We start from the raw sequence: 27,454 nt of genomic DNA, 5'->3' as shown, positions 1-27,454 counted from the left end.
ACCAAACCCGCTGCTGAAGCAGAGCACATCGAACTTAACCACTAGGCCACTGGGGCTGGCCCAGGAAATTAATGTTTGCAAAAAAAAAAAAAAAAAAGATCTAAAATCTTATCTCCCTAACAAGGGGCTTTTTTTCATTTTCGTATGTTCCCTTCCATATTTTTTGTCTATACCAAGGAAAACCAAGCTTTTCTGAGGCAGTGCTGGTGCCTTTGCACTTTCTCATCTGACTCTCAACTGCCCCGTTGAGATTGCTCTCTAAAGGGTTTATTAACTCCCATTGTCTGCACCAGTTGCCCCAGCCCCAGCGTGTGTTAATAGCTTCTTTTGATTTGCATTTAATAGATAGCTACTGAGGATCAACACTTTTCTGTTCTATTTCCATCTCCTTCTGTGCGAGATGTTATATCCTTTGCCAAGGTAAAATCTCAATAAGCACGGAAAATCAATGCAAGAACTCTGCATCCCTCTCTTCCACCCAATTTTACTTGAAGATTAGCTAATGGGTCTTTGTGTACCTTATTTTCCCACCTCACATCATTTATCAGCCCACTGCCATGCTCCATCCCCCACCCCATGCCACCTCATACTCCACCTTTGACACTTAGTGGAGTTATGAACCTACGGCCAAGACCACTTGTTAAAGCTGAGACCCTGTACTCTCTTCTTTAATTTCCTTATGGAGTTCAGCACATCCTCCTACCCCCCACCTTGGAATTCTCCCTCAGGTCCTCCTCTATTGCCCCCCTCCCCCAAAAGAAGTCAATCTGTGTTCACTTTGCTCCCATTGCACATTATATCCATCAAATAATGGGTTTCTAATTGGTCTCCCACTTGGGTTTGGGAGCTTCTTGTTTAGTTCCAACCACTTATTGAGTGTCTACCATGTGCCAAGAATTATGCAAGATAAGGTATGTGTCTTTCTGTCTCCAGGAGTAGATGAATGTTGAATGTACACATGAATGTGTAGTATAGGTGAGAACTAGCCACATTCAAAATTTCATATAAAATGTTGACAACTTCAACTCAACCCTTGATGTTTCCCAAACCTAAAGAGCTGCTGACAACAGGCCCCTCCAGAATCTTTGTTAATCAACATGAGTGTTCTGGTGAGGGTGGAAATGAGTGAGAGACAGCAGGAAGGACATATTCAATGACTGCTAAACAATGTGAGGGGAAATGTCCAAGGTTGGAGAGAGCCGAGAGGCAGCCTCTCCCAAATCTTAAGATTATGGTTTGGGAGACCCACTCCCTCACACAGGAAAATGCCACTCTGTTCTTCCATGCCTTTATTGGTGACAGCAATGGACAAGAACAATGCCAGGCACAGCAGACATCCTGGCCCAGTACCTGGGGTGGCAAGCAGGCCCTGCAGGGCCATTGGTACATCCAGCCCCAGCCCAAGATCCAGTTTACCCAGGCCATGTCCCCGAATGGGCAGGAAGCCGTCTGTCCAGTTTGTATGTGTGGATCAGTCTGTCTGAGTGTCTGAGCCGCTGCCTGCAGGGCCCCCCCATCCTCGGCACATGGTAGGGGCTGTTGGGAACACAGCGTGGCATCCCCCGGTGGACCACTGGGCCCCAGTGATGACCATGGGGGATAGCGCCTGGGCCTGGAGGTGGCAGGGGGCCAGGCACAAAGTTCACTCCAGGGCCGCATCCTACAAAAGAACCAGTCATTATCAGAGTGGACTTCTGGCCAGGGTGGGCCAACTCTCCCTTCAGGCAGCTCTGGTCCTCCAACGTGTTTCTCTGCACTTCCCCATCTGCAAAATGGCAATACCACTTCCCCTACCTCCGAACCAGGAAATTATGACAATCAATGAGTTGATTAACGAGTCTATAGATGCTGCTCCAGACTCAGCTGTGACTGAACCCAACACTGGGGGGGCACAAGGGCTACCCAACTCCTCTCAGCCCACCTGGGCACAGGAGGTTAGGCTGGGGGGGTGTAAGGGCAGGCTGAGGAGGCACCTACCTAAGTGGGGTGGCATCGAGAAGTCTTCCGTTGGATTATAATTGAAGAACTGAGGGGGTGGAAAGGGTTGGCCTGGGAAAAAAGTGGCATCCTGGGGCAGGGGTGGGAACAGAGGAGGTGGGGAGGGCTGAGGAAGAGGGTAGGGAAAAGGCATGGGAGGGGGCAAAGGAGAGGGCGGGGGTGGGGGCAAGGCCAGCTGCTCCCCGAAGTCTGGGGGCTGCCCCTGGTTCCCCTGGAACAGATGATCCGGCTCTGGCCAGTCCTCAATCCATGGGTCTAGGAATGGGATGGTTGTCTTAGGTAGGCCTGGGGAGCCAGGCCACCCTGAACTCTGGCTGTCCACACTTCTAAACCTCTACTAGCTCCTCTCGGAGAACAGGACCACCAGGCGGGAGCACCCTCTCATTTGCCTGCTTTCTAGCCGGTTTTCCTCATTCTCTCCATTTCAGGCCTCGCCCAGGGTGTGTTCCTTCTTTCTTGCCTTTCTCAAGTCACGGATCTGCCTTTGTTCTGACCTCATGCTTCCCTCCAGAGCCTTCTCCCTTTGTACGCCCAGATCCTCTGTCTTACGCTGTGTCTTCTCCCAACTTCTCCTCACAGACAGATAAGTAACCTTAGTAAGTCTTCTCTTAAAAACATAAAAATCCTGTTGCTCCCTTCTCCCAGTAGTCCTCTGCTCCTTCCAAACTTCCAGAGTATTTTGCTTAGTTTCCCTTCCCCCATCAACTGCTCAGTGCCTCTTTTAACCCCACCCCACTTCTTCAACACCTTTCCTACTAAAACGTAACCACTTTTTGGCAAATTTAACAAACTCCTTTCTTCCTAACACGGCCAACAGCCTCTGTCCTCCCTGAAGGTGCATCTACCCTCATCTCCTTTTGTTTCCTCCATCAGCCCCTCTTCCCTTCAATTCAAAAACGTGGCCATTGTTCTGCTCTCTCCTGCATGGTTCACACTCACACCCTCAGCTTCCATCTCTCTGTAGGCACCACTCACTCCAAATCTAGTCCACATTTCCACCAAAGTCACCAACTCATCCTCCCACCCAACGCTTTGTTTTGATGTCCCTACTCCTGTAGCTCCAAACTGGATTCAGAAGACCTGAGCCACCATGAACTAGCCTTAACAACCTTTAGAGCATCCCTTCCTTTGCTGGGGATCAGTTCTCTCATCTAAAAAACAAGGAAATTGGACCATTATATAATCAAAGTCCTAATTCACCTCCATGAAGCTCCAACTCCTGGCTACCGAGTCCCAGAAGTCCACTTCTAGGACATCCCTGGCCTTTCTGTGTCCCCACACCCTCTAGTGCTGCTACAAACAGCCTTGTAACGTGACTTGTGTCTCTGATTCAACAAACACTATCCTGTAGGTGTTATGTACACAGCAGTTGTGCTAGACACTGGGGTCAAAAAGGGGTAAGCTCTCAACAAGTGAGGTGGGAACTTTGCCCTTTGAGAACATGACCCAGTGGGGAAGTAGACAATCAGCCACAACACCCACTTTGTGAGGAGGCAGGAACTGAGAGCACAGCCAAGGGGCTTCTTTGCTTCTGCCACACTGCCTGGATCGTCCTTCCTCCATTTCTGTCTTTCTACTCCCCACATCCGTGCCTACCTAAAAGCACCCTCATTTCTTCCCTGTTTACCTATAGGGTAGAAGTGAACAGCTTTTGACATGCTGCCTCACGTGCTCAACACTTGTCTAAGCTCACTCATGTACACAGAATTGACTACATGGCTAGACCATAAAGAACCCAAACTTGGACTGGAATACCGCTCCTGTGATCTCACCTTCCCCAGGGGATGAGGAAGGAGCACTCAGGGGCCACAACAGTCCTTTAAGGGGCCTCTACTCCCCCTGAGTACTTGTTCTGTTCTCTTTCTGAGCCCTGTGCTCGGAGGGCCCCCTCTGTATCACTATCCTCCCCCTGTGTGGTAGGGCTCACCAGGGGGATAGTCACGCTTGGGCAGCTCCACACCCCAGGCATCGGCCACATGAGTCAGAAGCAACTGTGAGAGGTGGCGGTGGGCGTGCTGGTCCCAGTGGATACCGTCCCTGTGACGGTGCTGTACTGCATGCCGGAAATGAAAATGGAGGTCCAGGACATCATAGAAGTGGTCCCCAGCCAGCGTAGCACTATAGAAGTTCCCTTCAACCACATCCCGCCGCAGAGAGCCCGCCAGGGACTGGAGCTGAGTGAGAAAGTGCAGTATCTAAGAGCCGCAGAATGAAGCAGGGTCGGGAGGGAGAGTCCTGTATCTACCAGTCAGCTGCCTCCTCCCCGATCCTGAGAGGCCCCCGGTCACTTGCCTCTGGCAGAAGGAAACCCCCAGTGACACGCTCCCCCAGGGGCATTGCCATGTTCCACACCAGCAGGCAGGAGTCTGGCAACACTTGGTCCATGCGCACAAACACCCGCTCCAGGTTCTCTCGGTAGCTCTCCATTGAGCAGCGGCCATACCTGTTGGGCAGCACACAGGGTGGGTGAGAGCACAGGGGTAGATGGCCTCTGAGCCGTAGCTCCACCCCCAACCAGTGTTTCCCTCTACCCCAGCCCCCAACCTGGAGAGATCCCAGAGACAGGAGTTGATGATCACCAGGTCCGGGGCAGGCCCACATGTCAGTTCTTCCAGGACGTCCTCGAGGTACTCGGAGTAAACGCGGGTGAGGAAGTAGAAGCGCACAAGGTGGTGGCCAGAACCCGAGCAGAACTGGCGGACTTCCCGATACTGTGTCCCGTTGTGCAGCTCACCCAGCTGACCCCCAGCCACCAGCTGGTCCTGTTCAAAGCTCAGCTCCCCCTGCCCACCCCCCACCCCAGCTGGTCAGACCCATGCCAGGGAGGAGGACCCTGCCAGGCCAGGGTCTGCGCCCTCCCACCACTGTCAGGGCTGCCAAGCTTCCCTCACCTTGGCCTTCAGCTGGGCGGCTGTGAGAAGTGAGTCTTTCTGGAGCAAGAGCACCAGGTCCTTGTACACAGCCCGCTGGACTGCAAGGAGACAGAGATCCTGAGGCTGAGGCAGGCCTCACCCCACCCCAGCTCCTCCCAAGCCCAGGCCTCCCATCTTCCCAGGGCAGGGGTTGCCCAACACCACCTCTGTGGAGTGTTGACTTCGAGGCAGCAGAAAAGATGAGGTTAAGAAGTCCTGGCACTGCCTCCATTCCCTCTAGCTGTGCACCACCCTCTAACTTATTAGAAGGTGACCCAAGATCACGTGGCAGAGGTAAGCCTGCCAAATCACCCAGGGGGACAGACCAGCGCTCCCATGAGGGAAATTATGGGGGACAGTCAGGGAGAAAAATGCTGAGCAAGGATGGGGTAAAGAGCTTGACAGGCTACGTCTGTCAGGACACCTGTGGCAGGTGCGTGGGGAAAAACAAAAATAAAACCTACTGGACTGGAACAGACTAGGGATCAGAGAGGAGGTCTGACATGGAGACAAAGGGTCTAGATGTAGACAACAGGCTGCAAACGCAGGACTAGGAAGTGTGATCCTAGAGGGGCACTCACTTGAGTCTCCCAAGATGACCACGAACTTGTTGTGTAGCAGCTGCTGGACTTCCGAAGCCTGGAAGTGGACCATGGTGCTTCGCAGCGGGCGGCGGGGCTCTTCGTTTTCCAAACAGAAGACCATGCCGCAAGCAACGACGGGCTGCAGGGAGAGGCTACTAAGCTGCGCGAGGGCGGGGACTCAGGGCAGGTCCGCCCGAGGGACGGCCCCAGGATAAATCAGACTTGCGCCGGGTCCTCCCGGGCTGCTGAGGGCTACAGGGACAAGGTGGCAGCGGCAGACTGGGGCCCATGTTGGCGCCGGCCTCAGTCACACTTGGCACCAGTGGCAGGGGTCGCCCCGCCCGCAGGCCTCCAGGGCATGGAGGCGCTTCCCGCGCGGCCCCGCCACGTGCCCGCCGCCCTCCCGCGCATGCGCGCACCCGCTCGCGCGAATTACCGATTCCCGGGGCTCCGCGTTGTTCACCCGCGACCAGGGCAAGCCTGCGCCCCACGCGCCTCGCCCGCGGCGGGCTCCGGGCCTAGTCTCATGTTCCCGTGCCCTGGGAGGCCGCTCCGTTCTGCACAGCCCACGCCCCGCAGAGCCCGTGCGTCCCGGTTAGCCGTGGGTGCGCAGCCCGGCGCCCAGCCCTCTCCATGCGTGCGTCGCGGCGGCCCCGACGGCGCCTCGGGCCTGGGCGCCCCGGGCAGAGACGCTCACAGTTCCCACTTCCGGTCACCCATGTCCCGCCCTGCGCGACGCCCAACGCCCGAGGGGAAGAGGAAGTTGGCGGGGGTGGCCGCCGCGGGGGCCAGCAGCCAGGGCCGGGCCCACCCGGGCGGGCACGCGGCCCGGGTGTGGGCGGGGGCGCGGCGGCGGCTGAACGCAGCTGCCCACAGTGGTGATGGCCGCGGCGGCGGCCTCGCCACGTGACCCGGACGGGCGGAAGCGGAAGTTCCGGCCTGGAGCCCGCTAGGCGGGTGTCCCCTCAGCGCTGCCCAGCCGCCGCCCGCACCAGCCATGGACTGCTACACGGCGAACTGGAATCCCCTCGGGGACTCCGCCTTTTACCGGTGAGCAACCCGCCCGCCCGCCCACGGCCCAGCTTACCCGCCTCACCTGCCGCCTCCGGTCTCCGGGTGGAGCCGGCGGCGCGCGCCCCTGTCACCGCTGGCTTGGGGTCCGCCCCTCGCCGGCTCTGCCCCGGCGTCTACCACTTAACGCACAGCCGCCTGTGGGGAGGAAGCCGGGCCTTCCCCTCCTCCACAGAAGGAAACTGAGGCAACACTGTAGTCACACAAGTAGGAGCGGAGCCCAACGCTGAAGCCCAGGTCTTTCAGTCCCCGGAAGGATGCTCGGGTCACGTTGAGGGAGGCGCCCACGGGTGACAGCGAGTGCCCAGTCTCCTGCCGGGAAGCGCTGCTAAAGTCAGAACACAGGGGCACTCCGAGGGCGGCGGGATCCCGCGGCGGGCCGGGTAACAGTGCTGACCACGGCTGGGAGAAGGGGGGAGTCGTCAGTGAACCCAGGGTCAGCGCGAGGGAGGACTGCCAGCTAGGCGCAGCCCTCTCATGGGAGTGGTCGCCTGCTACATCACTAATCTTTCTCAAGTGTAAACCGATCACATCATTACCCTGATTAGGATTTTTCAATGGCTTCCGTTCTTTATAGGATAAAGTACAAACTCCTTCTCGTGGAACATCTATAAACAACTATAAATCAGTTTCTATGTCTCTCCAATTTGACCTGCCCCTCTCCTGCCCAAATCTTGTGCTCCAGTTGCACAGAATTACAGGCCCCAACACACCATGATGTATTATAGCTCCTTGTGTTTGCACCAGTCTGCATGCAATTCCCTCTCTGGGCACTGCCACTTCTCTATCTCACTGGAGAATTCCTGCTCATCCTTCAGGACTTAGTTCAAGGGTTCTTTCTGAAACCTTCCCTGGTCCAACCCCAGGAGAGTCAGCTGACTTGCATTTGGGACTCACAGGTCCCGGTGCTGGGGTCTGTTATGTATGGCACAGGAAGGCAATATTTGTATAGATTTCTTTGAGTGCTGAGACTATGTTTCTTGTATCTCTTTATCGCCAATACCTATTTAGAACAGTGCCTGCTATGTGGTAGTTGCCCAGTAAAGCTTTTTAAAAATACTTTATTGATTGCAACTGAAGATCACAAAGACATCACGTTCAGGTCTGATTTCAATAAAAGACTCCCATTTGTGTTAGAGAAACTGTATACCATTCTTACTCACATATTAGAACTTTTCGATGTAATTTTTGATACAGAAAATGTCAGCCCTTAATACTCCCAAGGTGGGGGCCGCCCAGTGGCGCAGCGGTTGAGTTCATGCTCTCTGCTTTGGCAGCCCGGGGTTTGCTGGTTCGGATCCCCGGCGTGGACCTACACACTGCTCATCAAGCCATCCTGTGGCAGGTGTCCCACATATAAAGTAGAGGAAGATGGGCACAAATATTACTGCAAGGCCAATCTTGCCAATCCTCCTCAGCAAAAAAGAGGAGGGTTGGTGGCAGATGTTAGCTTAGAGCTAATCTTCCTCAAAAAAAAAACACTCCTAAGGTGGACGAATGCCTTGTGGTAGCTCTTAGAGATCTATTGCACTTGGTGTTTATTTATAATTCTTCTCTCTTATAAACATGCATATACAATGTGGAAAAATTGCAAAAATGTAGTTAAAAATCAGTAAAGGTAGTAGAGAATAACAGTGATTTCAACTCTTTTTGTGGAGAAGGGATGGCTGTTGACTAAAGTAGCCATGTAATTTTGTTTACATGCGTAGCATACACTTTTTAAAATATTAACTCATATTACTTTTTAAAATACATGTTGCCTGCACAGGCTTGCTAAATCAGAGAGTACTAAAGATGCTGACCTCATTACCACAGGGCTCCTGCTTATCATATGAAGTCTTAGTTTTGTTGATAACACTGGTAAAATTTTAAATGAATGTAAGTGTTGAGCACATGCCATAGACATGACTTGTGTGGCTAGCATACCCTTATCGTGCTGTACTGCCAGAAAGGAGGAGAGCTCTAAGCCTTGCTGTGGAGGATATGTTATTTTTGCTAACAGAGTTGAGCCTTTCTATGCACTAGACACTGTGCTAAATACTTTATGTATTTTAACTTAAGTCTTACAACCCCATGAGGTAGACATCGTTAGCCCCATCTTACTGATGAGGAAACTGGGCACAGAGAGGTTAGGTGACCAGGTTACACAGCTAGAAAGTGGTGAAGCCAGGACTTGAACCCAGTCCTTTTCTACAATGTGTGCTGCTAAAGCATAAGATTTTTTTTTTAAAACGGGGAAATATAATAGTGTGTTCCAGCTTCTCCACCAGAGTGGAAATGTTTTGAGTGCAGATACTTAGTTTTATTTGTATTTGTGTATAGCCTTCTATCAGGACATAATACATGTTCCAGTAAGTGAATGAATGATAAGCAGGTCGCAGACGTTACATTTTGAACCCCTATCTATAGAATAAGATTGTTTGCCTTGGAAGTAACGTTCTGGAAACCTCACTGAATTTGGGAAGGCAAGGAGAGGAAATCATGACTAGTTCTTATGGTGCTCCAGAATTTTAGCCATTTTTATCCTAAAAACCCAGCTTGGGCTAATCCCATTAATTAATTTTGCCCAACCCTTTGCCAAGCTGAGTGTGTATTGACCAATAAAAAGATGTGAACCCTGTCTGCCATTATAGAGCTTATAGCCAGCAGGGGAGACAGTTGATAACCACTAATGACTCAGGATTTGTTTAATCATAATCATTATAAAGGAGGGGTATAGGGTCCTAAGAGAGCATTTAACAGACTGGGAGGTTGGAGGTAAAGAAGACTCTCTGAAGGAGATAGTAATACCCCATCCAGGGGATGAGTAAACTTAGATGCAGGGAGTGGGATGGGGAAGAGCATAAACAAAGGTCCTGAGGCAGGAAAGACTGGGACACTCTCAGTGACTGAAACAGAGCCAGTGTGGCTGCAGTGCCACAGGCAGCAGGGGCAGGACAAGAGGTCAGGTTGATGCCTTTCTTCTAGGCCTTGGGGGCCACACCCTGCAGGGCCTTGAAGACCACCTTTATTTGAAGAACAATGGGAAGCCTTAATGACAGGATTGATGTGATTGGATTTGTAGATGTGTGTGTCTTTTTAATTCCTTCTGGAGGCCATGGGGGGACAAGTCAGAAGGGGCAAGCAAGAATGGAAGCAAGGAAGACTGGTTTGGAGGCTGGTGGACCAGACTAGGGAGAAGTTGATGGTGGTGAGTACTGAGCGGGTAATGGTGGGCATGGAGAGGAAGAGACCGGTCTGAGAGAGATTTAGGAGGTAAAATTGAAGGAGATTGTGATGGGTTGCATTTGGTAGGGAGGAAGAAGAGCAAGGAATGGAGGATGACTTGGTTTTTGGCTTAAGATAATGAGAAAGGAAGAGTGAGTTTGGTGGAGAAGAGGTGAGCTGGGTTTTGAACACATTGTTTCAGGTACTTTAGAAACGTCCCTTATGGTGAAAGAAAGGAGACTGAAGATACATTATATATTCCTGAAACTCTTCTTAGAAGAGAGGTTGAGGGGCTATCCCGGTGGCGCAGCGGTTAAGTTCGCACATTCTGCTCCGGCAGCCAGGGTTTCGCTGGTTCCGGATCCTGGGTGCGGACATGGCACCACGTGGCAAGCTATGCTGTGGTAGGCGTCCCACATATAAAGTAGAGGAAGATGGGCATGGATGTTAGCTCAGGGCCAGTCTTCTTCAGCAAAAAGAGGAGGATTGGCAGTGGATGTTAGCTCAGGGCTAATCTTCCTCAAAAAGTAAATAAATAAATAAACTTCTCTATTCAAAAAATAAATAGGTCCCTTCTCCTTGTCCCGTCTTTCTCTGCCCCCTGCAAGTGTCTGAAAACTGCTGTCTATACTTACTTCCATTTTCTCTCTTCCCACTGAGCACTACTCTGGTCTGCCTGCCCTGTTCTCAGTGATATCTCATTACTGCAGTGGACACAGCTCAGGCCTCATCTGAGCTTGACTCCCTGGAGCATTGGATAGAGTAAACCCCCCTTTTTTCTTGGAAATTGTATTTAACCTTTTACTTTGAAAATTTTCAAGTGTACAACAAAGTAAAAGAGTAGAATGAGCACCCTCATAGCCATTATTTAGGCTTGATGTTACTGTGTTGTGATATTTGCTTCAACTCTTTTAGAAGTTAAAAAATCTTAGTAATTTAGTGAACATCCGTGTATTCATCACCCAGCTTCAACAAATATCAACAGTTTGCCGTTCTCATTTCATCTCTTCCCCATCTTCCCAATACACACACACTTTTTGGGGACTGTTTAAAAACAAACTCCAGACCTATCTTTTCAATCAAATACTTTTTCTGTTGTATTTTAAAGTAGACTACAGACATAACTTCAATGTGCATTACCTTAAAAAAAAACCCACAGTTTCCTCTAAAAATACTCTATTTCACACCTAACAAAATTAACATTAAAATGACAGCCAGCCCTTATTCAGACTTGCGCAGTTGTCTTCAAATTGTCTTTTTTATATCTGGTTTGTTCAAATCAAGATCCAAATAAGAATTACTTGTTTGCTTACCTCTCTTGATTAAGCCTCTTGTAAACGTGAACATTATTATCCCCACCCCACCCCTACCCTTTGTTTTCATGACATTGGCTTGTTCAAGAGACCAAGTCACTTCTAGATTTGTCCCTTTGCTTTCTTGTGGTGCCTTTAAACTTTTTTCTGTATCGAAGCCTGTGTTTCCTGAAACTGTCTTAGACCTAAAGGCTGGATTAGATTCAGGTTGAGTATTTTTGGTGGAAACAGTTTGTAGATGATGCTGTTTGTGCTGCCTCATATCTGGAGGCATCAGTGTATCAGGCTGTCTGCTGTGAGGGAAGTTGAGGTGGACCAGTGGGTTCAGATGCTGGTGGCCACATCCTCCATTGTAAAGTCATATTTTTTACCCATTTGTGAGAAGAAAGTAGTCTGTGGAGTGCTACACTGGTTACATCAGTATGAGTCTAAGCAGGAAACAGAAACTATACAGTGATTAAACAGGGGAAGTTTAATATAAAGAACTATTAAACCATGATAAAGTAACTATAAGATAAAATAAAACTGTCCTCCTCAGGGGCTGAGGAGAGTACCCAAGAGAGGACAACCTTGGAAGGGGGGTACTCTCCCCAAGCTGGAGAAGATGTAGTTGCAGCCCACTGGATGACAGAGAAGTTTGCTGGTTTGCCTGGGCCAGAGCTGGTCCACAGTCACTGGGCAAGAAGGAAGCAGCCCTCTAGGGCATAAATGGGGCACAGGTGAGCCACAGCTGGTGGTCAGGTTCGTGGGCTTGCACAGGGAGTGGGAGCACCAGTGTGGACAGGAGACTTGGTGCGTGCAGTGTCTGTGTGGAGAGAGCTGTGGGAAGATGGACACCAGTCTGAGGCCAAGGCTGTGAAGTCACCAGGGGATTGTGTGTGCTAGGCAGTTGGTTGAGGCAGACCACCACCAGGTGTCCTCATACCCACACTGCTGACTGACTTTGCAGTTGCTGGAAACAGCTAGAGAGCCCCTTCCTCCTGCAGTGTCCCTGCAGCGCCTTCTACCAAAAAAGCTTAACATCCGGCTCACTGTGTAGCATGTATCGAAGGGTGAATTTGGAGCTGGGAGGCAAAAATTGATACTGGCACTCTTTGGCTACTTGGCTACACACTTTTTTTTTTTTTAAAAGACTTTACTTTTCCTGGGGCCGGTCCAAGTGGTGCAGCGGTTAAGTGCACACATTCCGCTTCAGCAGCCCAGGGTTGGCCCGTTCCGATCCCGGGTGCAGACATGGCACTGCTTGTCAAGCCATGCTGTGGCAGGCGTCCCACATGTAAAGTAGAGGAAGATCGGCGTGGATGTTAGCTCAGGGCCAGCATTCCTCAGCAAAAAGAGGAGGATTGGCAGATGTTAGCTCAGGGCTGATCTTCCTCCAAAAAAAAAAAAAGACTTAATTTTTCCTTTTTCACGCCAAAGCCCCCGGTACGTAGTTGTATATTTTTAGTTGTGAGTCCTTCTACCTGTGGCATGTGGGACGCCGCCTCAGCATGGCCTGATGAACAGTACTGTGTCCGTGCCCAGAATCTGAACCGGCGAAACCCTGGGCTGCCGAAGCAGAGCGCGTGAACTCAACCACTTGGCCACAGGGCCGGCCCCGGCGACACGCTTTTGAACTCCCTTGCAACAACAAAATAAGTCTATATTTCTGCTTAACAAGATAGCCCTATCCTTCTTACAAGTAAATTACTCTCCCAAAATGAGAAGACACAGTCTTAACAGTCATTGTATCCACCACTGTATTAATTACTCTTCAAACTGAGCCACAGTCCCATTGAGTATTCTGTTACCTAAAAATTATTATTATTATTATTTTTAAATTTATTTTTTTTTGAGGAAGGTTAGCCCTGAGCTAACTACTGCCAGTCCTCTTTTTTTTTTGCTGAGGAAGTCTGACCCTGAGCTAACATCCGTGCCCATCTTCCTCTACTTTATATGTGGGACGCCTACCACAGCATGGCACACCAAGCAGTGCCATGTCCACACCGGGATCCGAACCAGCGAACCCTGGGCTGCCAAGAAGCTGAACGTGCGAACTTAACCACTGCGCCACCGGGCTGGCCCCATGTTACCTAAAAATTAAATTGTAAAGTTAATGTCTGGTAATTTGTGTATAAAATAAAGATGAGAAGAAGGAGAGAGAAGATGATGACTAATATATACTTATAAACACATGCATATAACAAGCATAGAGGAAATATGCAAAGTGTCTACAACCTTCATTTCTGTAACTGGTCACGAGATCATAGTTGATATCTGTGGTTTCCTTCTTCACCTGCCCATCTCATATCTCCTTGCCCTTAGCCAGAACCTGCACTGCTCTGGGTTCCTTACATAGTGGAGTGACTCAAGCCTTCATTCCTGAGTCTTACAGCTTTTTTTGGTTGCTGTAGTTTTTCATTAACCTTTACTGTTGGACATGGAAGTACTAGGAGGTGCCTCAGAGGATCCCCTGGGTTTCAGACGTAGTCCTCCTTGCCTCCATTGTGTAGCAGCAACTCGATTTCCCTTTGGTAATCAGGATGTTCACTTCAGCCAGTAAATTAACCCCATTTTCTTATGCCTCTTGGTTCAGTGGCATAAGGAGCCTAAAATGGCAAGGTGGCACTCTTATTTTCCAATTCAGTGAACCCATTGTTGTGTCCCCTGGTGGAAACATTCTCCCCTTGAAGACTAAGCTCTCCAAACCAATAGATCTCAAAGTTACTGTAACTGGAAGCAACATTTTTGTAAGAGAGTCATTAGATGTAATAGTGAGGAGCCACTCCCACTCCCACCCTTTGATTCGTGGTCCCATGTATTCTGACTATGGAGGAGACAATACCATATGATGGTCTCTGATGACGAGCATAAGCTACGTCTTATAAGATAGAACCCCATCCTTCTAGGATACTGTCTCCCAGTTGGCACTATAACTGAGTTGTCAGTAAATTTAGGCCAGCCACTTCTGGCTGATGGAGTATATGGTAAGACCAGTTGATTCTATGGACCTGAACCCACTGCTGTACTTCCTTTGCTGTGAAATGAGGTCCTTGATTAGATGCACTGCTTTGCAGAATGCCACAAAGGTAAATAAGGCAGAAGTCCACAGATAGTGGGTGCTGGCAAAGGCATTACAGACAGGAAAGACAAATCCACATCCAGAATATGTGTGTATTCCAGTGAGAACAAATCTTTGCCCCCTCCATGATGAAAGAGGTCCAATATAATCAACTTGCAGACTGGTCTTCTGGGATTCTGGGAATGGTGCCATTTGGGACCATGTATTGGTCTCTGCTGTTGGCAGATTAGCCACTCAGCTGTAGTGTTAGCCAGGTCAGCCCTGGGGAGGGAGGCATTCAAGACATCTACCCTAAGTGAGGTCATCACAGGGTTTGCAAGCAGAGGAAGGCTAATCTCGGACACCCACCACCTGTAGGTGGACACAGGAGGGCGAGCTACTTCCACTGGTAAGGAAGGCTGAGAATGACTTGGGGGTTCAAGATTGTCAGTTTCATCTGGGTCTAACCAGATATCCCCCTTCTGTTTCAGGATCCCATTCTTTCTTGAACAGTACCCTAATTTTCACATGAGAAATGGTGCGTTAGTGAATTCAACTGTCATAATTTAACAGCCCGCACAGTTCACTTTTGCATTTGATTTTCAGCAGTAGCAGCTGTGTGGCTACAAGAAATAAGAGATTCTTTTAGGGCTGTTATAGAAGCTTTCTGCTTCTTAGACCATGACTTGCACTGAAAGTTAATGGACCCAAGCTTGTCATTTTCTCTTTGCAAATTTTCAAGTGCACTCAGAATAATCCATCTACACCACAGCCCTTATAATCATCATGCACCAAAGTCACTCTCGATGCACATGTTCAACTTGGCATTTCACCACAGTAAACTGCAGACTTGGTTAATTGTGATGCCACTGCATTCACTTGGTTACTAGCATCCGTTTCCCATTGGCAGGGAGCTCAATACTGCTCTCAAGCCCAAGCACACGACCAAACCAATCCCCAGAGCTCATCTTTAGGGGGTCTATCTCCTGGGACCACTCCCTGCACCAAGTCTATGTCAGTCTAGGTCCAGTCAGGAGACTTAAACTAGTAAAGTTTAATAAATATAAAGAATTATTAATTGGGGCTGGCCTGCTGGCACAGCGGTTAAGTGCACACGTTCTGCTTCGGTGGCCCAGGGTTCACCAGTTCAGATCCTGGGTGCAGACATGGCACCACTTGACAAGCCATGCTATGGTAGGCATCCCACATATAAAGTAGAGGAAGATGGGCATGGATGTTAGCTCAGGGCCGGTCTTCCTCAGCAAAAAGGGGAGGATTGGCGGTAGTTAGTTCAGGGCTAATCTTCCTAAAAAAAAAAAAAGAATTATTAAACTGTGATAAAAGAGTAACTATAAGATATAAGAAAATTTTATATGGTAGCCTATGGCTGAGGGAGAATACCCAAGAACTAGAAACTAGGAAGGGGGACCCTTCCCCAGGCTGGGGTTCAGACCTTATTGGAGAAAATACAGTTGCAGCCCACTGGATGGCAGAGAAGTTCACTGGTTTGCCAGCTGGTACACTGTTGCTGGACAAGCAAGAAGCAACCCCCTGGGATTCAGAGCGTAGAGGGGCAAAGGTGAGCTGCAACTGGTGACGAGGGGTGTGGGGGTGCAGGGTTAGTGGGGGAGCTGGTTCAGGCAGGCACCCTGGAGCCCACGGTGTCTATAAGGTGAGCCACAATCAGTGACATGGGTATGTAGAGTGGGGTCAGTGGAAACACTCAAGGGCGCAGGTAGGGTAGCCAGTGGGGAGGCATCTTGGCATGCAGAGGAAGTGGGGCCTGGCATGGGCAAGAGGCCAAGAATGTGGTGTCTGTCCAGGGAGCCGTGGGAAGGTGATGCCAGTCTGGGAGAGCCTTGGAGGTTGCTGCCTGACTGAGGCAGAGCACCACCAGATGTCCTCACAGCCTGGCTGCTAGCTGGCTGTGCCTGGCTGGAAGCAGCAGGAGAGCCCCTTCCTCATGCAGCGTCCCTCCAGTGCCCTCTACTGAGAAAGCTTAACATCACTCTCACTGTGAAGGAGAAATGCTTAAAGGAATGCTGAATTTGGAGCTGAGCGGCAATGAATTGACAACTGGCTAGGTCCGTGTGACTGTTTTCCTATCAGATTTTCATCCAATGATTTGAGGAGCAAAATATCAAAAGAAATGCGTATGGGGTTATAAAAACTCAAATAATACAAAAGTATACAGCCTAAAAGTTGGCAGTCCCCCTACAGCTCTCCCTGATTGACCACCCTCTTCAAAGGTAACCACAGTCTCTGACTTGGTGCAGCTTAGTGTCTCTGGGTGTTTTTCTGTGTATTTACACACGTGATTATCTATAAATATGCTTGTCAAAAATGTGCTCAGTTTTCGTATTACAGAAATGGGTTCATATGGTTCATATTGAGCTGCAGCTTTTTTAACTTAACAATATATCTTGAGATCATTTCATGTCAATATACATAGAGTCACCTTATTAATGGCCACATAATATTCCCCAGAATGGGCCTACCATAGTTTATTTAACCAGTCCCATTTTGATGGACATTTAAGGAGATTTTTTCCAGGATTTTTTTGAACTATTTTAAATAGGGCTGCAGTGTATTCACACCTTTGTGCACTTGTGCAAGCAGTTTTATAAGTTACACTCTTGGAAGGAAGTGGCTAAGTCAGAGGGTGTACACCTTTAAAAGGTGGATAGATAGCAGTTCATTGTCTTCCGTAACAGCCAGACCAATTTATACTCCCACTAATGTATGAAAGTGTTTGTTTTTCCACATCTTCACCAATATTGGATGTTATTAGCCTCTTAATTTTTGCCATTCAGAAGGCCAAAACATAAAAAATAATTCTTATTTCATATTTACCTAGTCGTTAGGTATGTCTATTCATATCCTTTGACTGTTTTTCTTTTGTGTTGTTTCTGTTGATTTGTAAAGGAGCTCTTTACATGTTCTCCCTGGTAACCCTTTGTTACAAATGTTACAAAGATTTTCTCCAATGATCACTTGGCTTTTATTTTGTGTGTTAATTTTTAGTGCATAGATTTTAAATTTTTATACAGTAAAACCTATCAGTCTTTTCCTTGATAATTTCTGGGTTTTGTGTCTTCCTCAGAAAGACTTTTAAATAGTTTTTTTTTTTTCAAGATTTTTATGTTTAGTTTTTAAATATTTTCACATAGGGCCAGCCCAGTGGCACAGCAGTTACGTGGCACCGCTTGGCAAGCCATGCTGTGGCAGGCATCCCACATATAAAGTGGAGGAAGATGGGCGCATGTGTTAGCTCAGGGCCAGTCTTCCTCAGAAAAAAGAGGAAGATTGGCAGCAGTTAGCTCAGGGCTAATCTTCCTCAAAAAAAAAAATTTTTTTTCACATAAAGTAGTATGCTATAGCCCTTGACCATTTATTTTATTTTTTAAAACTATTTAGAGCCTTTTGTGTTTTTAAGGAAAATATCCCTTTTTCACATGAGTCACAAACATTTTTTTTCCCTTTTCATAGTTTGTCTTCCTAGTTTGTTTTTGGTGAATTTTTTTTAATGCATAAAATTTTTTAATACATTAATTAGTTAATTATCTAATACATATTATATATTAGATTTGTATTATATCACATATTATGTATTTGTATTATGCAAACAAGTATTTAATACATGAATTAGTTAATCTTTAAATTTTCAATTGTTTTAATAAATAACCATTAATATGGTTTAAAAACTCAAGGTCTCATTCCCACTCCTGTCCCTCTTTAACTGACTGCACCCTTCACCTACAAGTAAGCACTGTTATTAGATTCTTATAAGTCTCTCCAGAGTTTCTCTTTTCAAATAGAAGCAAGTATAAATATGTATTGTTTTTACCCCCCTTTATGTAGAAGTAACCAGAAATTCTTAATTTTTATTTAGACCCGTTTGTTGCTCTTTTTCTTTGTGACTTCTGGGTTTTATATCACGCATAGAAATTGTCTCTACTTTGAGATCGTTAAAATAGCCAAAATTTTTTCTGATGTGGCTTCATATTTTTTAACATTCAGATCTTGAATTCCATCTGGAAAATATTTTGTTGTAGAGATTAAGTAATGAAATATTGTTTCTTGTGATTCTTCCCATATGGCCCATTGTCTCATTTCAAGTATCAATTTGCACCAATTTGAAATGCCATCTTTGTTACAAGCTCAATTCCCAGGTCTTTTCTGGATTCTGTTCTCCACTGATCCATGTTTGCATCTTCCTGTGCCAAAACAAGTTTTAATTAATTTTAGTTTTAAGTGTATTTGATATCTGATATATATGTGTTCTCATATTTTCAAAATGTTCTTAAATATTTTCCAGTATTTTCTCTTTCAGATGGTCTTTTTTCTTTTCCCCAGATGAAATGGAGAATCAGTTTGTGCTTCCCTCCCCACCAAAACATTGAGGGTGATTTTTATTGGAATTCTTGTGCATTTATAGGTCATTTTGGAATATTTCTCCATGTCTTCTGTATCATTGAGTAAACTTTGATTTGATTTTGTAAAAATTTTTATTAGGTCCATTCTTGGGGATTTTATAGTTTTATTGCTATCATGATTAGGATCTTTTTAAAGTTATATTTCTAACTGGTTCTTTCTATGTTATAGAAAATTAGTTGGGATGGCAGATATGATTTTGGTTCATCACACTACTAAGCTCTTTTATTCATTGTTCCATAGACTGCTTTGGATTTTCTAAGTAGACAATCTGATTATTTGTAAATAGTAGCAATCTCACTCTTTCTCCAAAATAGAAGCCTCTCTTTATTTTTTTCTGAAATTATTTTGGCTAGAACCCCAAGAAGAATGTCAAATAGAAGGTAGCGGTGGTCATCTTTCTGATCTTTAATGAGAAGGCTCTTGAAATGATATTAGCCAAAACACTCTCCTTCTTCAACACTGTCTTCTCTTGGTGTCCTGGAATAGTGATCACTCCTTCTCTGTCCCCTTTTCCCCACCTCCCACCATCAAACAATGGCATGCCTCAGCCTCCTGCTCCATCCTCGGTGATCCATGCACATCTCAGATTGCAGTCATCTCATGCCGGCTTGTGGTTTCAGTTACTTCCTGTGAGCCAAGCATTCACAGTTTGACATCTCCAACCCAAGACTCTCTCCCCAGCTCTGGACACACTGAAGAGCTGCTCTTGGTTTCTTTCAGGCCCTGCTAACTCAGTACCTCTAGAACTAAGTTCATTATCAACAAGTGTTGAGCTAGACCCTTGGGTATACAGCCCACAACCTGATTTGGTGTTAAGTACTAGAACTAGAAGAAAGGCTGCCTACCCTGAAAGACCCTCTCAGAGGGTCTTATGTCCTCCTAATGCAGGCCCAAGCCAGCCACCCCACCCTAGTCCTACCTCAGTTTGTGCCCTGGATATTGGCTATACAGCCTGCCTGTCCCAGGAGCTCCTGCCGTCCTTGGACACTTGCCCCAAGAACCACATCCTTCCCTGCCAACACCCTCTGCTCCCTCACCTGCTATCCCTAAGGTTGCATGTGATCTGTCGGCCTAGCTGTTTCTAGTCAACGCCCTCCTCCCCGCCTCTGGGGGGAGGCCTCCTTGACTGCCCTGTAGAGGCTTTAGGGGGTCCTCTGGGGCTGGCTCCATCCAAATACAGGTCCACGAGGAGGCTAATGTCTGTTTACTCTGTATGGGCAGGAAATACGAGCTGTACAGCATGGACTGGGACCTGAAGGAGGAACTCAGGGACTGCCTGGTGGCCGCTGCGCCCTATGGGGGCCCCATTGGTATGTTATCCCTTTACCACCTCATGCTCTGGGACCATGGGATGAACTCAGGGTCCTTGATTCCTGGGGACCTTGCTGTTGGGTTGTTCTTGCTGGCATATGCCACCCTCTCCACCCTACTGAAATCCTTTTTTTTTTTAAAGATCAGCCCTGAGCTAACATCTGTTGCCAATCTTTTTTTTTTTTTCTCTTTTCTTCTTCTCCCCAAAGCCCCCCAGTACATAGTTGTATATTCTAGTTGTGGGTCCTTCTAGTTCTACTGTGTGGGATGCCGCCTCAGCATGGCTTGATGAGTGGTGCATGTCTGCGCCCAGGATCCAAACCGGCAAAACCCTGGGCCACCGAAGTGGAGCGCATGAACTTAACCACTCTGCCACGGGGCCAGCCCCCTGAGATGTTTTTAATTCTGGTTCTCATGAGGCTTGCTTCATATGAGGTGGGCCTGAGGAGCTAGTTCATAAGGCCTGCTTCACATGGGGTGGACCTGGTGGAGCTAGATCAGAAGGTCTCTTCTCAAACTGCAGCACTGCTGAGGAACCCCTGGCGGAAGGAGAAGGCTGCCAGTGTACGGCCGGTTCTCGAGATCTACTCTGCTTCCGGTATGCCTCTGGCCAGTCTGCTGGTGAGCAGCCCAGACCTGCCCTGGGGCTGGGGGCTGGGCAGGGTTTCTGTGTCCCAAGGACAGCTTCAGGAACCTCCTTCTCCTCTGCAGTGGAAGAGTGGGCCTGTGGTGTCCCTGGGCTGGTCAGCTGAGGAGGAGCTGCTCTGTGTGCAGGAAGACGGTGTAGTACTGGTTTACGGGCTTCATGGTGACTTCCGGAGACACTTCAGCATGGGCAATGTAGGGGCCACAGGGGCCTGGGGAAGGGGGATAGAGTCTGTGACCCCCTGGTTCGCTCAACTCATGGCCCTTCTCCTCAGGAGGTGCTCCAGAACCGGGTTCTAGATGCCCGGATCTTCCATACTGAGTTTGGTTCTGGGGTGGCCATTCTCACAGGGGCCCACCGCTTCACCCTCAGTGCCAATGTGGGTGACCTCAAACTCCGTAGGATGCCAGAGGTGCCAGGTGAGTCCTGACACCCCTGAGACAGCATTCACTGCCCACAGATGTGCCTCCAGACCATGGGACCAACAGAAGCAGAAGCTCTGGGCTCTGGTCATCCTGAGGTTGTCTTCTTTCCTGACCACAGGTCTGCAGAGTGCACCCTCATGCTGGACCACACTGTGCCAGGACCGAGTGGCACACATTCTTCTGGCTGTGGGGCCCGATCTTTACCTCCTGGACCATGCAGCCTGCTCCTCAGTGGTGAGAGCCCTGAGTGGGAGTGAAATGGGTGAGGGGGCTGGAGGAGGCAATAGGGAGGCTCTGAGAAGTCAGTGTCTCTGGTGTCCTCTGTGGCCCTGCCCTAGACGCCCCCTGGCCTGGCCCCAGGAGTGAGCAGCTTCTTGCAGATGGCTGTCTCCTTCACCTACCGACACCTGGCGCTCTTCACAGACACGGGCTACATCTGGATGGGGACAGCATCACTCAAGGTGTGATCCCAGGACAATATGGCGGCACCAGTCCTTGTCCAGGGAAGATCTTTTGAGGGTAGGGGAAGGGCTTTTCAACCAGACTGGTGATTGCTAAGACAGGGCCATGACATTCCCTGCACCCTTTCAGGAGAAGCTGTGTGAGTTCAACTGCAACATCCGGGCCCCGCCGAAGCAGATGGTCTGGTGAGGATGGGGGTGTTATGCTTGGAGTGGCGGTAGACGTAGTCTTGTTTCTTGGGACACCTAGATTCATCCTGTCTGCTGGCTAAGCCAAGTAGAGCTTGCATCTTATCTTCTCTACCAGTGCACACTTGAGGGAAACCCCTACCCCACTGTGGGCCCCAGATGCCCCAAGAGCTGAGAGCACAGGGTGAGGGAAGCAGACAAGTCAGTCAGAGGAATGGGATAAGTGGCAGCAAGCATGTGCAGGGCTGTCCTGAGGCAAAGCAATCTAAGCAGTGATGTGGGAGACATGGCCGTGGGCCCGGTATCCTGTGAGTGTCCCAGACATATGTGTGTGTGTGGTGCTGCCGACAGGTGCAGCCGTCCTCGCAGCAAGGAGAGAGCCGTTGTGGTGGCCTGGGAGAGGCGGCTAATGGTGGTGGGCGATGCACCCGAGAGCATCCAGTATCCTTTGAGGGCTGCCTGGAGGGGTAGGAGGGGGAGGGCGGAGGGGGTCACCTGCCCTGCCCCATCTCTGCTGCTTTTGGGAACCTTGACCAAGATCAGGTTTGTGCTAGATGAAGACTCCTACCTGGTGCCTGAGCTGGATGGGGTCCGCATCTTCTCCCGCAGCACCCATGAGTTCCTGCATGAGGTTCCAGGTGAGGTCCTCACAAGGGCACCACGTGACCCAGGGCACAGGCTCCTCAGCACCACAGCTGCCCTGGGCCAGTGCTCCAGAGCAGGATCAGGGCACTGAGGCAGGGCTGGGGGTTCCCTGCCCCCATCCCCTACTCACTAACTCCCTCCCACAGTGGCCAGTGAGGAGATCTTCAAAATTGCTTCAATGGCCCCTGGAGCACTGCTGTTGGAAGCCCAGAAGGAGTATGAGGTAAAGCCCTGGGCTGCTTCTTGGGCCCCAGGATGCTCTCCTCCTTCTCCTTCCCCTGATTGGCCCAGTCCCCTGCCCCTGCCTGGGCATGGGTGGGCACAGTGAGGTGCCACCTGTCAAGAGAGGGATCCAGGCAGGACACTAGGCTGGGCTGGGGAGGGCTGGCTCAGTTGGACTGAAGGGACATGGTGTCCTCCATGTCGTGATGGGGAGGGGGAGTCCCCACTATCCCCAGCCCAGGCACAAGTCAGGGCTACTATTGAGAGGTCTCAGGGCCCCTCGCAGGCAACTGTGGGCTGATAAGGGGGGAGTGTGGGCACCTGGGGTGGCCTGAGTGGGCTGAAGAGGTTTGGGTGCAAGCCTCTGCAGCCCCTCCAAACCAGCCCATTTGAACCATAGCCCAGAAGGGCTGGGGGCCAGATGTGGGGGTGTTCTCTGTCATGACGCCCTGTCTTTGGAACTCCCCCCACACCCCAGAAAGAGAGCCAAAAGGCAGATGAGTACCTGCGGGAGATCCAGGAGCTGGGGCAGCTGACCCAGGCCGTGCAGCAGTGCATCGAGGCCGCAGGACATGAACACCGGCCAGACATGCAGAAGAGTCTGCTCAGGGTTGGCCTGGATGGCAGGGCTGGAGGGAGGGGACACTGGGCATGGGTGGACTGGCAGTGGGGGAAGCTCTCTTCTCTTGCCCTCTGGCTCTTCTCAGGCGGCCTCCTTCGGAAAGTGTTTCCTCGACAGATTTCCACCCGACAGCTTCGTGCGCATGTGTCAGGACCTGCGTGTCCTCAATGCCGTTCGGGACTACCACATTGGGATCCCCCTCACCTATAGCCAGTATCCCCAAGCGTGCTGGAAGGGTGTTTACAGCCAGGGGTGGCAGGGGACGGGGAAGGGGCTGGAGATGCCACCTGAAGGTCTTTGGCAAATAGGGTTATTCCCCAGCTGGATCCTTAACCGAGTAAAATGCAGATACAAGCAGCTCACCATCCAGGTGCTGCTGGACAGGTACAACAAGCCCAAGGGGTGCTGGGAGGAGGCCTGTGGGTGGGCGGGCATTACAGCTGCTGGTGGGCTATTGTGGTCACTGCCCCTGACCCATTTCTCTGGGACCTAGGAGGTCTAAGTTACAGTCTGAGGCCACTCTGCTCTCTCTTTCTGCTCACCTCACCCCTGTACCCTTTATCCTCCTTGCCTGCAGGCTTGTATTGCGGAGGCTTTACCCACTAGCCATCCAGATATGCGAGTACCTGCGCCTTCCTGAAGTGCAGGGTGTCAGCAGGATTCTGGCCCACTGGGCCTGCTACAAGGTGAAGATGTAGGATGGAGTGCAAGGGCATTTAGGGGATTCCAGGCCCTGGTGAGGTGTAGGAAATATAAAGTACAGAGCTGAAGAGGTGGGTCCTGATTGAGGGCCCCTGAGGGGTGAGATCCAGGTGTGTGACACCCCTCTCTCTCTGCAGGTGCAACAGAAGGACGTGTCTGACGAGGATGTTGCTCGGGCCATTAACCAGAAGCTGGGGGACACGCCTGGTGTCTCTTACTCTGACATTGCTGCGCGAGCCTATGGCTGCGGCCGCACAGAGCTGGCCATCAAGGTGTGGGTGCCAGCCCTCCCCAGACACTCTGATGTGGCTATTAGAGGCCCCCAGGCCAGCTCCTTCTCTCTGTGCCTTCCTTCCCACGCCACAGCTGCTGGAGTATGAGCCACGCTCTGGGGAGCAGGTACCCCTTCTCCTAAAGATGAAGAGGAGCAAACTGGCACTGAGCAAGGCCATTGAGAGTGGGGATACTGACCTGGGTGAGCAAGGTTTGGGTGAGGGCAAGTCTGGGGCCCCTGGGCTGAGTGAGGGGCTGAGCTGAAGTCCCTGTCCCACCTCATCATCCCACAGTGTTCACTGTGTTGCTGCACCTGAAGAATGAGCTGAACCGAGGAGATTTTTTCATGACTCTTCGGAACCAGCCCATGGCCCTGAGTTTGTACCGGCAGGTGTGTGCGGTGGGCAGAGGTGGGGGCAGAGCCTCCTGAGCCCCTGACTTGGCCTGGCTCACTGACTACCTGCCTGTGGCCCCAGTTCTGTAAGTATCAGGAGCTAGAGACGCTGAAGGACCTTTACAATCAGGATGACAACCACCAGGAGCTGGGCAGCTTCCACATCCGAGCCAGCTACGCTGCAGAGGAGGTCTGATGTCTATAGAGCGGGTGGGGCCCAGGGCCTGGGCTGCTGGTCTGGTTCTTTCTCCAGGAGACTAGGCCTCACATTTGGTGCTCACCCCATCTAGTCCTCACTGTTGAGGGAGAGTCTGGGAAGATGTGAGGCCAGGATGGGGGTTTGTCGCAGAGGAGCTAGTCTTCCCACTAGGGACACCAGAGCCATGTACCCAATGGGTAAGGCTGGTCCTGGTGACCCTGGGCACAGAGATTGGGGAGAAAACTGTAGCCTGGGTGGGGAGGGCTGAGGTCCTTTGTGCTGTGAGCTCAGGCTTCCTTCTTGCCCTTGTAGCGTATTGAGGGGCGAGTCGCAGCCCTGCAGACAGCTGCTGACGCCTTCTACAAAGCCAAGAATGAGTTTGCAGCCAAGGTTTGGCCTACCCTTTTCTGAGAACCTCCTCTCCTCTCTGTCTTCCCTCCTTGTCCCTCTCATCCCCATCCTGCCTCATCTCTGTCCCCAGGCCACAGAGGATCAAATGAGGCTCCTACGGCTGCAGCGACGCCTCGAAGACGAACTAGGGGGCCGGTTCCTAGACCTGTCTCTACATGACACGGTCACCACCCTCATCCTTGGTGGCCACAACAAACGTGCAGAGCAGCTGGCACGTGACTTCCGCATCCCTGACAAGAGGTGGGTGAGGGCCTGGACTGCATGGAGGTCCTGGGACCACCTGCCCCTCCTGCAACACCTCCAAGCCCAGCTTTCTCACAGGCTCTGGTGGCTGAAGCTGACTGCCCTGGCAGATCTGGAAGACTGGGAGGAGCTAGAGAAGTTTTCTAAGAGCAAGAAATCACCCATCGGCTACCTGGTGAGGCAGGGGCCTTCCATCCACCCTATCCCACCCCCAGGAGAGTAGTCCTGGGGAGAGGCCCAGGCCCAGAATAGACAAGGTGGCCCGTTCTTACACCTGTTCAGCTATCCCATGTAGTTAGTGGTTGCCTCCTGGGTATGCATGTTCGTGGGCCAAGTACATGAGATAATGGGCCCGAATCTGCCTGAAAATGTTGGGAGGAAGGAGCATGAGCTGATCTCCCCAAGGAGGGCCTCAGGGCCATGCGCCTGAGGAAATGTAGTTGAGTGGGGGTAAGAAGGGGGGACAAGGAGGGCACATCTGCGAGGCAGTGGAGGTTATTGAGGAGGTTTGCTTTCTGTGGCAGGCAGTTCAGAGGTGTGTGGGTAGGTGGGATAAGGGCAATGAGAGAAAATGCAGGCCCTGAAAGGGCAGGAAGCACCAGTTGTGAGGGGGTGGCAGTGGATGGTGGAGTGGACACATGGAAATAATTGGTCTCAAGGCTCTAACAGATCCTTGATATAGTCGTTTCTGCCCTGAGAAAGTTGAGATCACAACTGTTGTATGTGTGTGTCAGGGTGGGGTGGGGCAGGATTATACATACTAACAGGTATATAAAATATATAGGGACGATGTGTCCATTGGGCTTTTGCTTGTGAGTGAGAGGACAAGAGGGCTCTGCCTTATCTTCTCCTCCCCCACCCCCTTTCATAAGCCCTTTGTGGAGATCTGCATGAAGCAACACAACAAATATGAGGCCAAGAAGTACACCTCCCGCGTGGGTCCTGAACAGAAAGTCAAAGCCTTGCTTCTTGTTGGGTGCGTCAGCTGAGAGCCCTGTGGGTGCTGGGTGGCTGAGCCACTGAGCTGATGAGGGGCAGGATTTGAGCCCTTAGGCAGCCCAACATCGTCTCCCCTCCTGCTCGAACCGCAGGGATGTGGCTCAGGCTGCAGACGTGGCCATTGAGCACCGGAATGAGGCAGAGCTGAGCCTTGTCCTGTCCCACTGCACCGGAGCCACAGATGGGGCCACAGCCGACAAGATTCAGCGGGCCAGGGCACAAGCCCAGAAGAAGTGAGGGGCCCACCCTGCACATCTCCCTGAGCCCTGGGCTTGGCAAAAGTGTCTCTGCTCTTCCAGCTCCTCCCTCAGAGCAAAGCCGAGGAGCTAGGGTGGGGTCTGGTTGTAAATAAAGTTGGAACATTTTAGAGTGCTTGTCTTATGCAGTCCAGCTTAAGTGAAAGCAAGCTGGAGGCAGAACCATCCAGACACCTTGGCAAAAAAGAAAAGTATGTTGGGGCTGGAGGGGAAGTTTATCCAGTGACATTTACAGGAGACCTGCCCCTCTGCACAGTTACTAAGGAAAGCCCTCTCAAGCTCACAGCCCCCTAGGAAGATCATGGAGAGAGATGGCACAAAACTTAGTAAGCACCAGCTCATCAAGAACCGCACTGAAAACCATAAAGCATCACACACACACACACACATACACAACACACACACAACCATTGCTATTTCATTTACTGCACATCACAGCCCTGTGAGATAGGTAACATCATTCCATTTTACAGAAGAGGAAATTGAGGACACAGGGAGGTTTGGTAACAGCGAGTATGTAGCAAAACGGATTTGAAACCAGGTTGGGTATTTGAGGGTCTTAGAGCTGCTCCTTGACTGCTGTGGTGACAGAGGAGGGATGACTTAGAGCTGGAATTTGGCCCTCTGTGAGCAGAAGAGCCCGAGGCAAGGCCCTGGGTTTGTATTACTGTGAGGATTGGAGGACTAATGAGAGTCATGTGGCCAGCAGGATGGAGGGGTTGGAGGAGGAGCCATTGGAAACCCTGCCTACTGAACAGTGGTGAACGGAGCAATTCCTGAGTGGTCTCTGGGCTGAAAAGAAAAGGAAGATCTTAATTCTTCCAAGGACGAACTGCAAACTGGAGACCCCTGGCTCCACCCTCCCCCCAGTGGAGGCTTCATCCCCAGTCAGT

General features: G+C 50.3%; 2 protein-coding genes across 4 annotated transcripts; one reads left to right on the top strand and one right to left on the bottom strand.

Annotated features, from left to right (window-relative positions):
- Nucleotides 1-1,274: 1,274 nt before the first annotated feature.
- On the bottom strand, nucleotides 1,275-6,415 carry PCED1A (PC-esterase domain containing 1A). 2 transcript variants are annotated; one of them, XM_070485663.1, is made up of 8 exons: nucleotides 5,931-6,415; nucleotides 5,492-5,633; nucleotides 4,890-4,969; nucleotides 4,543-4,781; nucleotides 4,291-4,441; nucleotides 3,926-4,172; nucleotides 1,978-2,253; nucleotides 1,275-1,660 (listed from the first exon to the last, which is right to left on the bottom strand). In XM_070485663.1, exons 2-8 carry the CDS (start codon nucleotides 5,613-5,615, stop codon nucleotides 1,413-1,415), a joined length of 1,365 nt encoding a protein of 454 aa, XP_070341764.1. In that variant the 5' UTR covers nucleotides 5,616-5,633; nucleotides 5,931-6,415; the 3' UTR covers nucleotides 1,275-1,412. The 2 variants fall into 2 exon arrangements, with proteins under 2 accessions (XP_070341764.1, XP_070341765.1); XM_070485664.1 differs by having other exon boundaries at nucleotides 4,351-4,441; nucleotides 5,931-6,403.
- VPS16 (VPS16 core subunit of CORVET and HOPS complexes) lies at nucleotides 6,363-26,671 on the top strand. 2 transcript variants are annotated; one of them, XM_070485661.1, is made up of 24 exons: nucleotides 6,363-6,544; nucleotides 19,784-19,872; nucleotides 20,397-20,494; nucleotides 20,585-20,713; nucleotides 20,794-20,938; nucleotides 21,063-21,178; nucleotides 21,283-21,405; nucleotides 21,536-21,591; nucleotides 21,946-22,035; nucleotides 22,138-22,232; nucleotides 22,386-22,462; nucleotides 22,940-23,071; nucleotides 23,169-23,296; nucleotides 23,429-23,467; nucleotides 23,661-23,769; nucleotides 23,923-24,057; nucleotides 24,152-24,260; nucleotides 24,352-24,449; nucleotides 24,535-24,642; nucleotides 24,964-25,041; nucleotides 25,133-25,302; nucleotides 25,384-25,480; nucleotides 26,178-26,281; nucleotides 26,397-26,671. In XM_070485661.1, the coding sequence occupies exons 1-24, from the start codon at nucleotides 6,492-6,494 to the stop codon at nucleotides 26,539-26,541; spliced, it is 2,523 nt and encodes an 840-aa protein (XP_070341762.1). In that variant the 5' UTR covers nucleotides 6,363-6,491; the 3' UTR covers nucleotides 26,542-26,671. The 2 variants fall into 2 exon arrangements, with proteins under 2 accessions (XP_070341762.1, XP_070341763.1); XM_070485662.1 differs by having other exon boundaries at nucleotides 6,364-6,544; nucleotides 23,432-23,467.
- Nucleotides 26,672-27,454: the final 783 nt, after the last annotated feature.

This window comes from Equus asinus, chromosome 15 (genome assembly GCF_041296235.1).
Source record: "Equus asinus isolate D_3611 breed Donkey chromosome 15, EquAss-T2T_v2, whole genome shotgun sequence".
NCBI lineage: Eukaryota > Metazoa > Chordata > Mammalia > Perissodactyla > Equidae > Equus > Equus asinus.
This window is presented reverse-complemented; position numbering and strand designations above follow the sequence as displayed.

Bases quoted from the DNA above. Each gene is read 5' to 3' on its own strand.
- VPS16 (XM_070485661.1), top strand. From the start codon at position 6,492: ATGGACTGCTACACGGCGAACTGGAATCCCCTCGGGGACTCCGCCTTT. The intron at 23,072-23,168 runs GTTGGCCTGGAT...GGCTCTTCTCAG, and splicing joins TGCAGAAGAGTCTGCTCAGG to GCGGCCTCCTTCGGAAAGTG. The intron at 23,770-23,922 runs GTGAAGATGTAG...CTCTCTCTGCAG, and splicing joins CCCACTGGGCCTGCTACAAG to GTGCAACAGAAGGACGTGTC.
- PCED1A (XM_070485663.1), bottom strand. From the start codon at position 5,615: ATGGTCTTCTGTTTGGAAAACGAAGAGCCCCGCCGCCCGCTGCGAAGC. The intron at 2,254-3,925 runs GTGAGCCCTACC...TCCCATTCCTAG, and splicing joins CAAGCGTGACTATCCCCCTG to ACCCATGGATTGAGGACTGG. The intron at 1,661-1,977 runs GTAGGTGCCTCC...GTTCTTTTGTAG, and splicing joins CTCGATGCCACCCCACTTAG to GATGCGGCCCTGGAGTGAAC.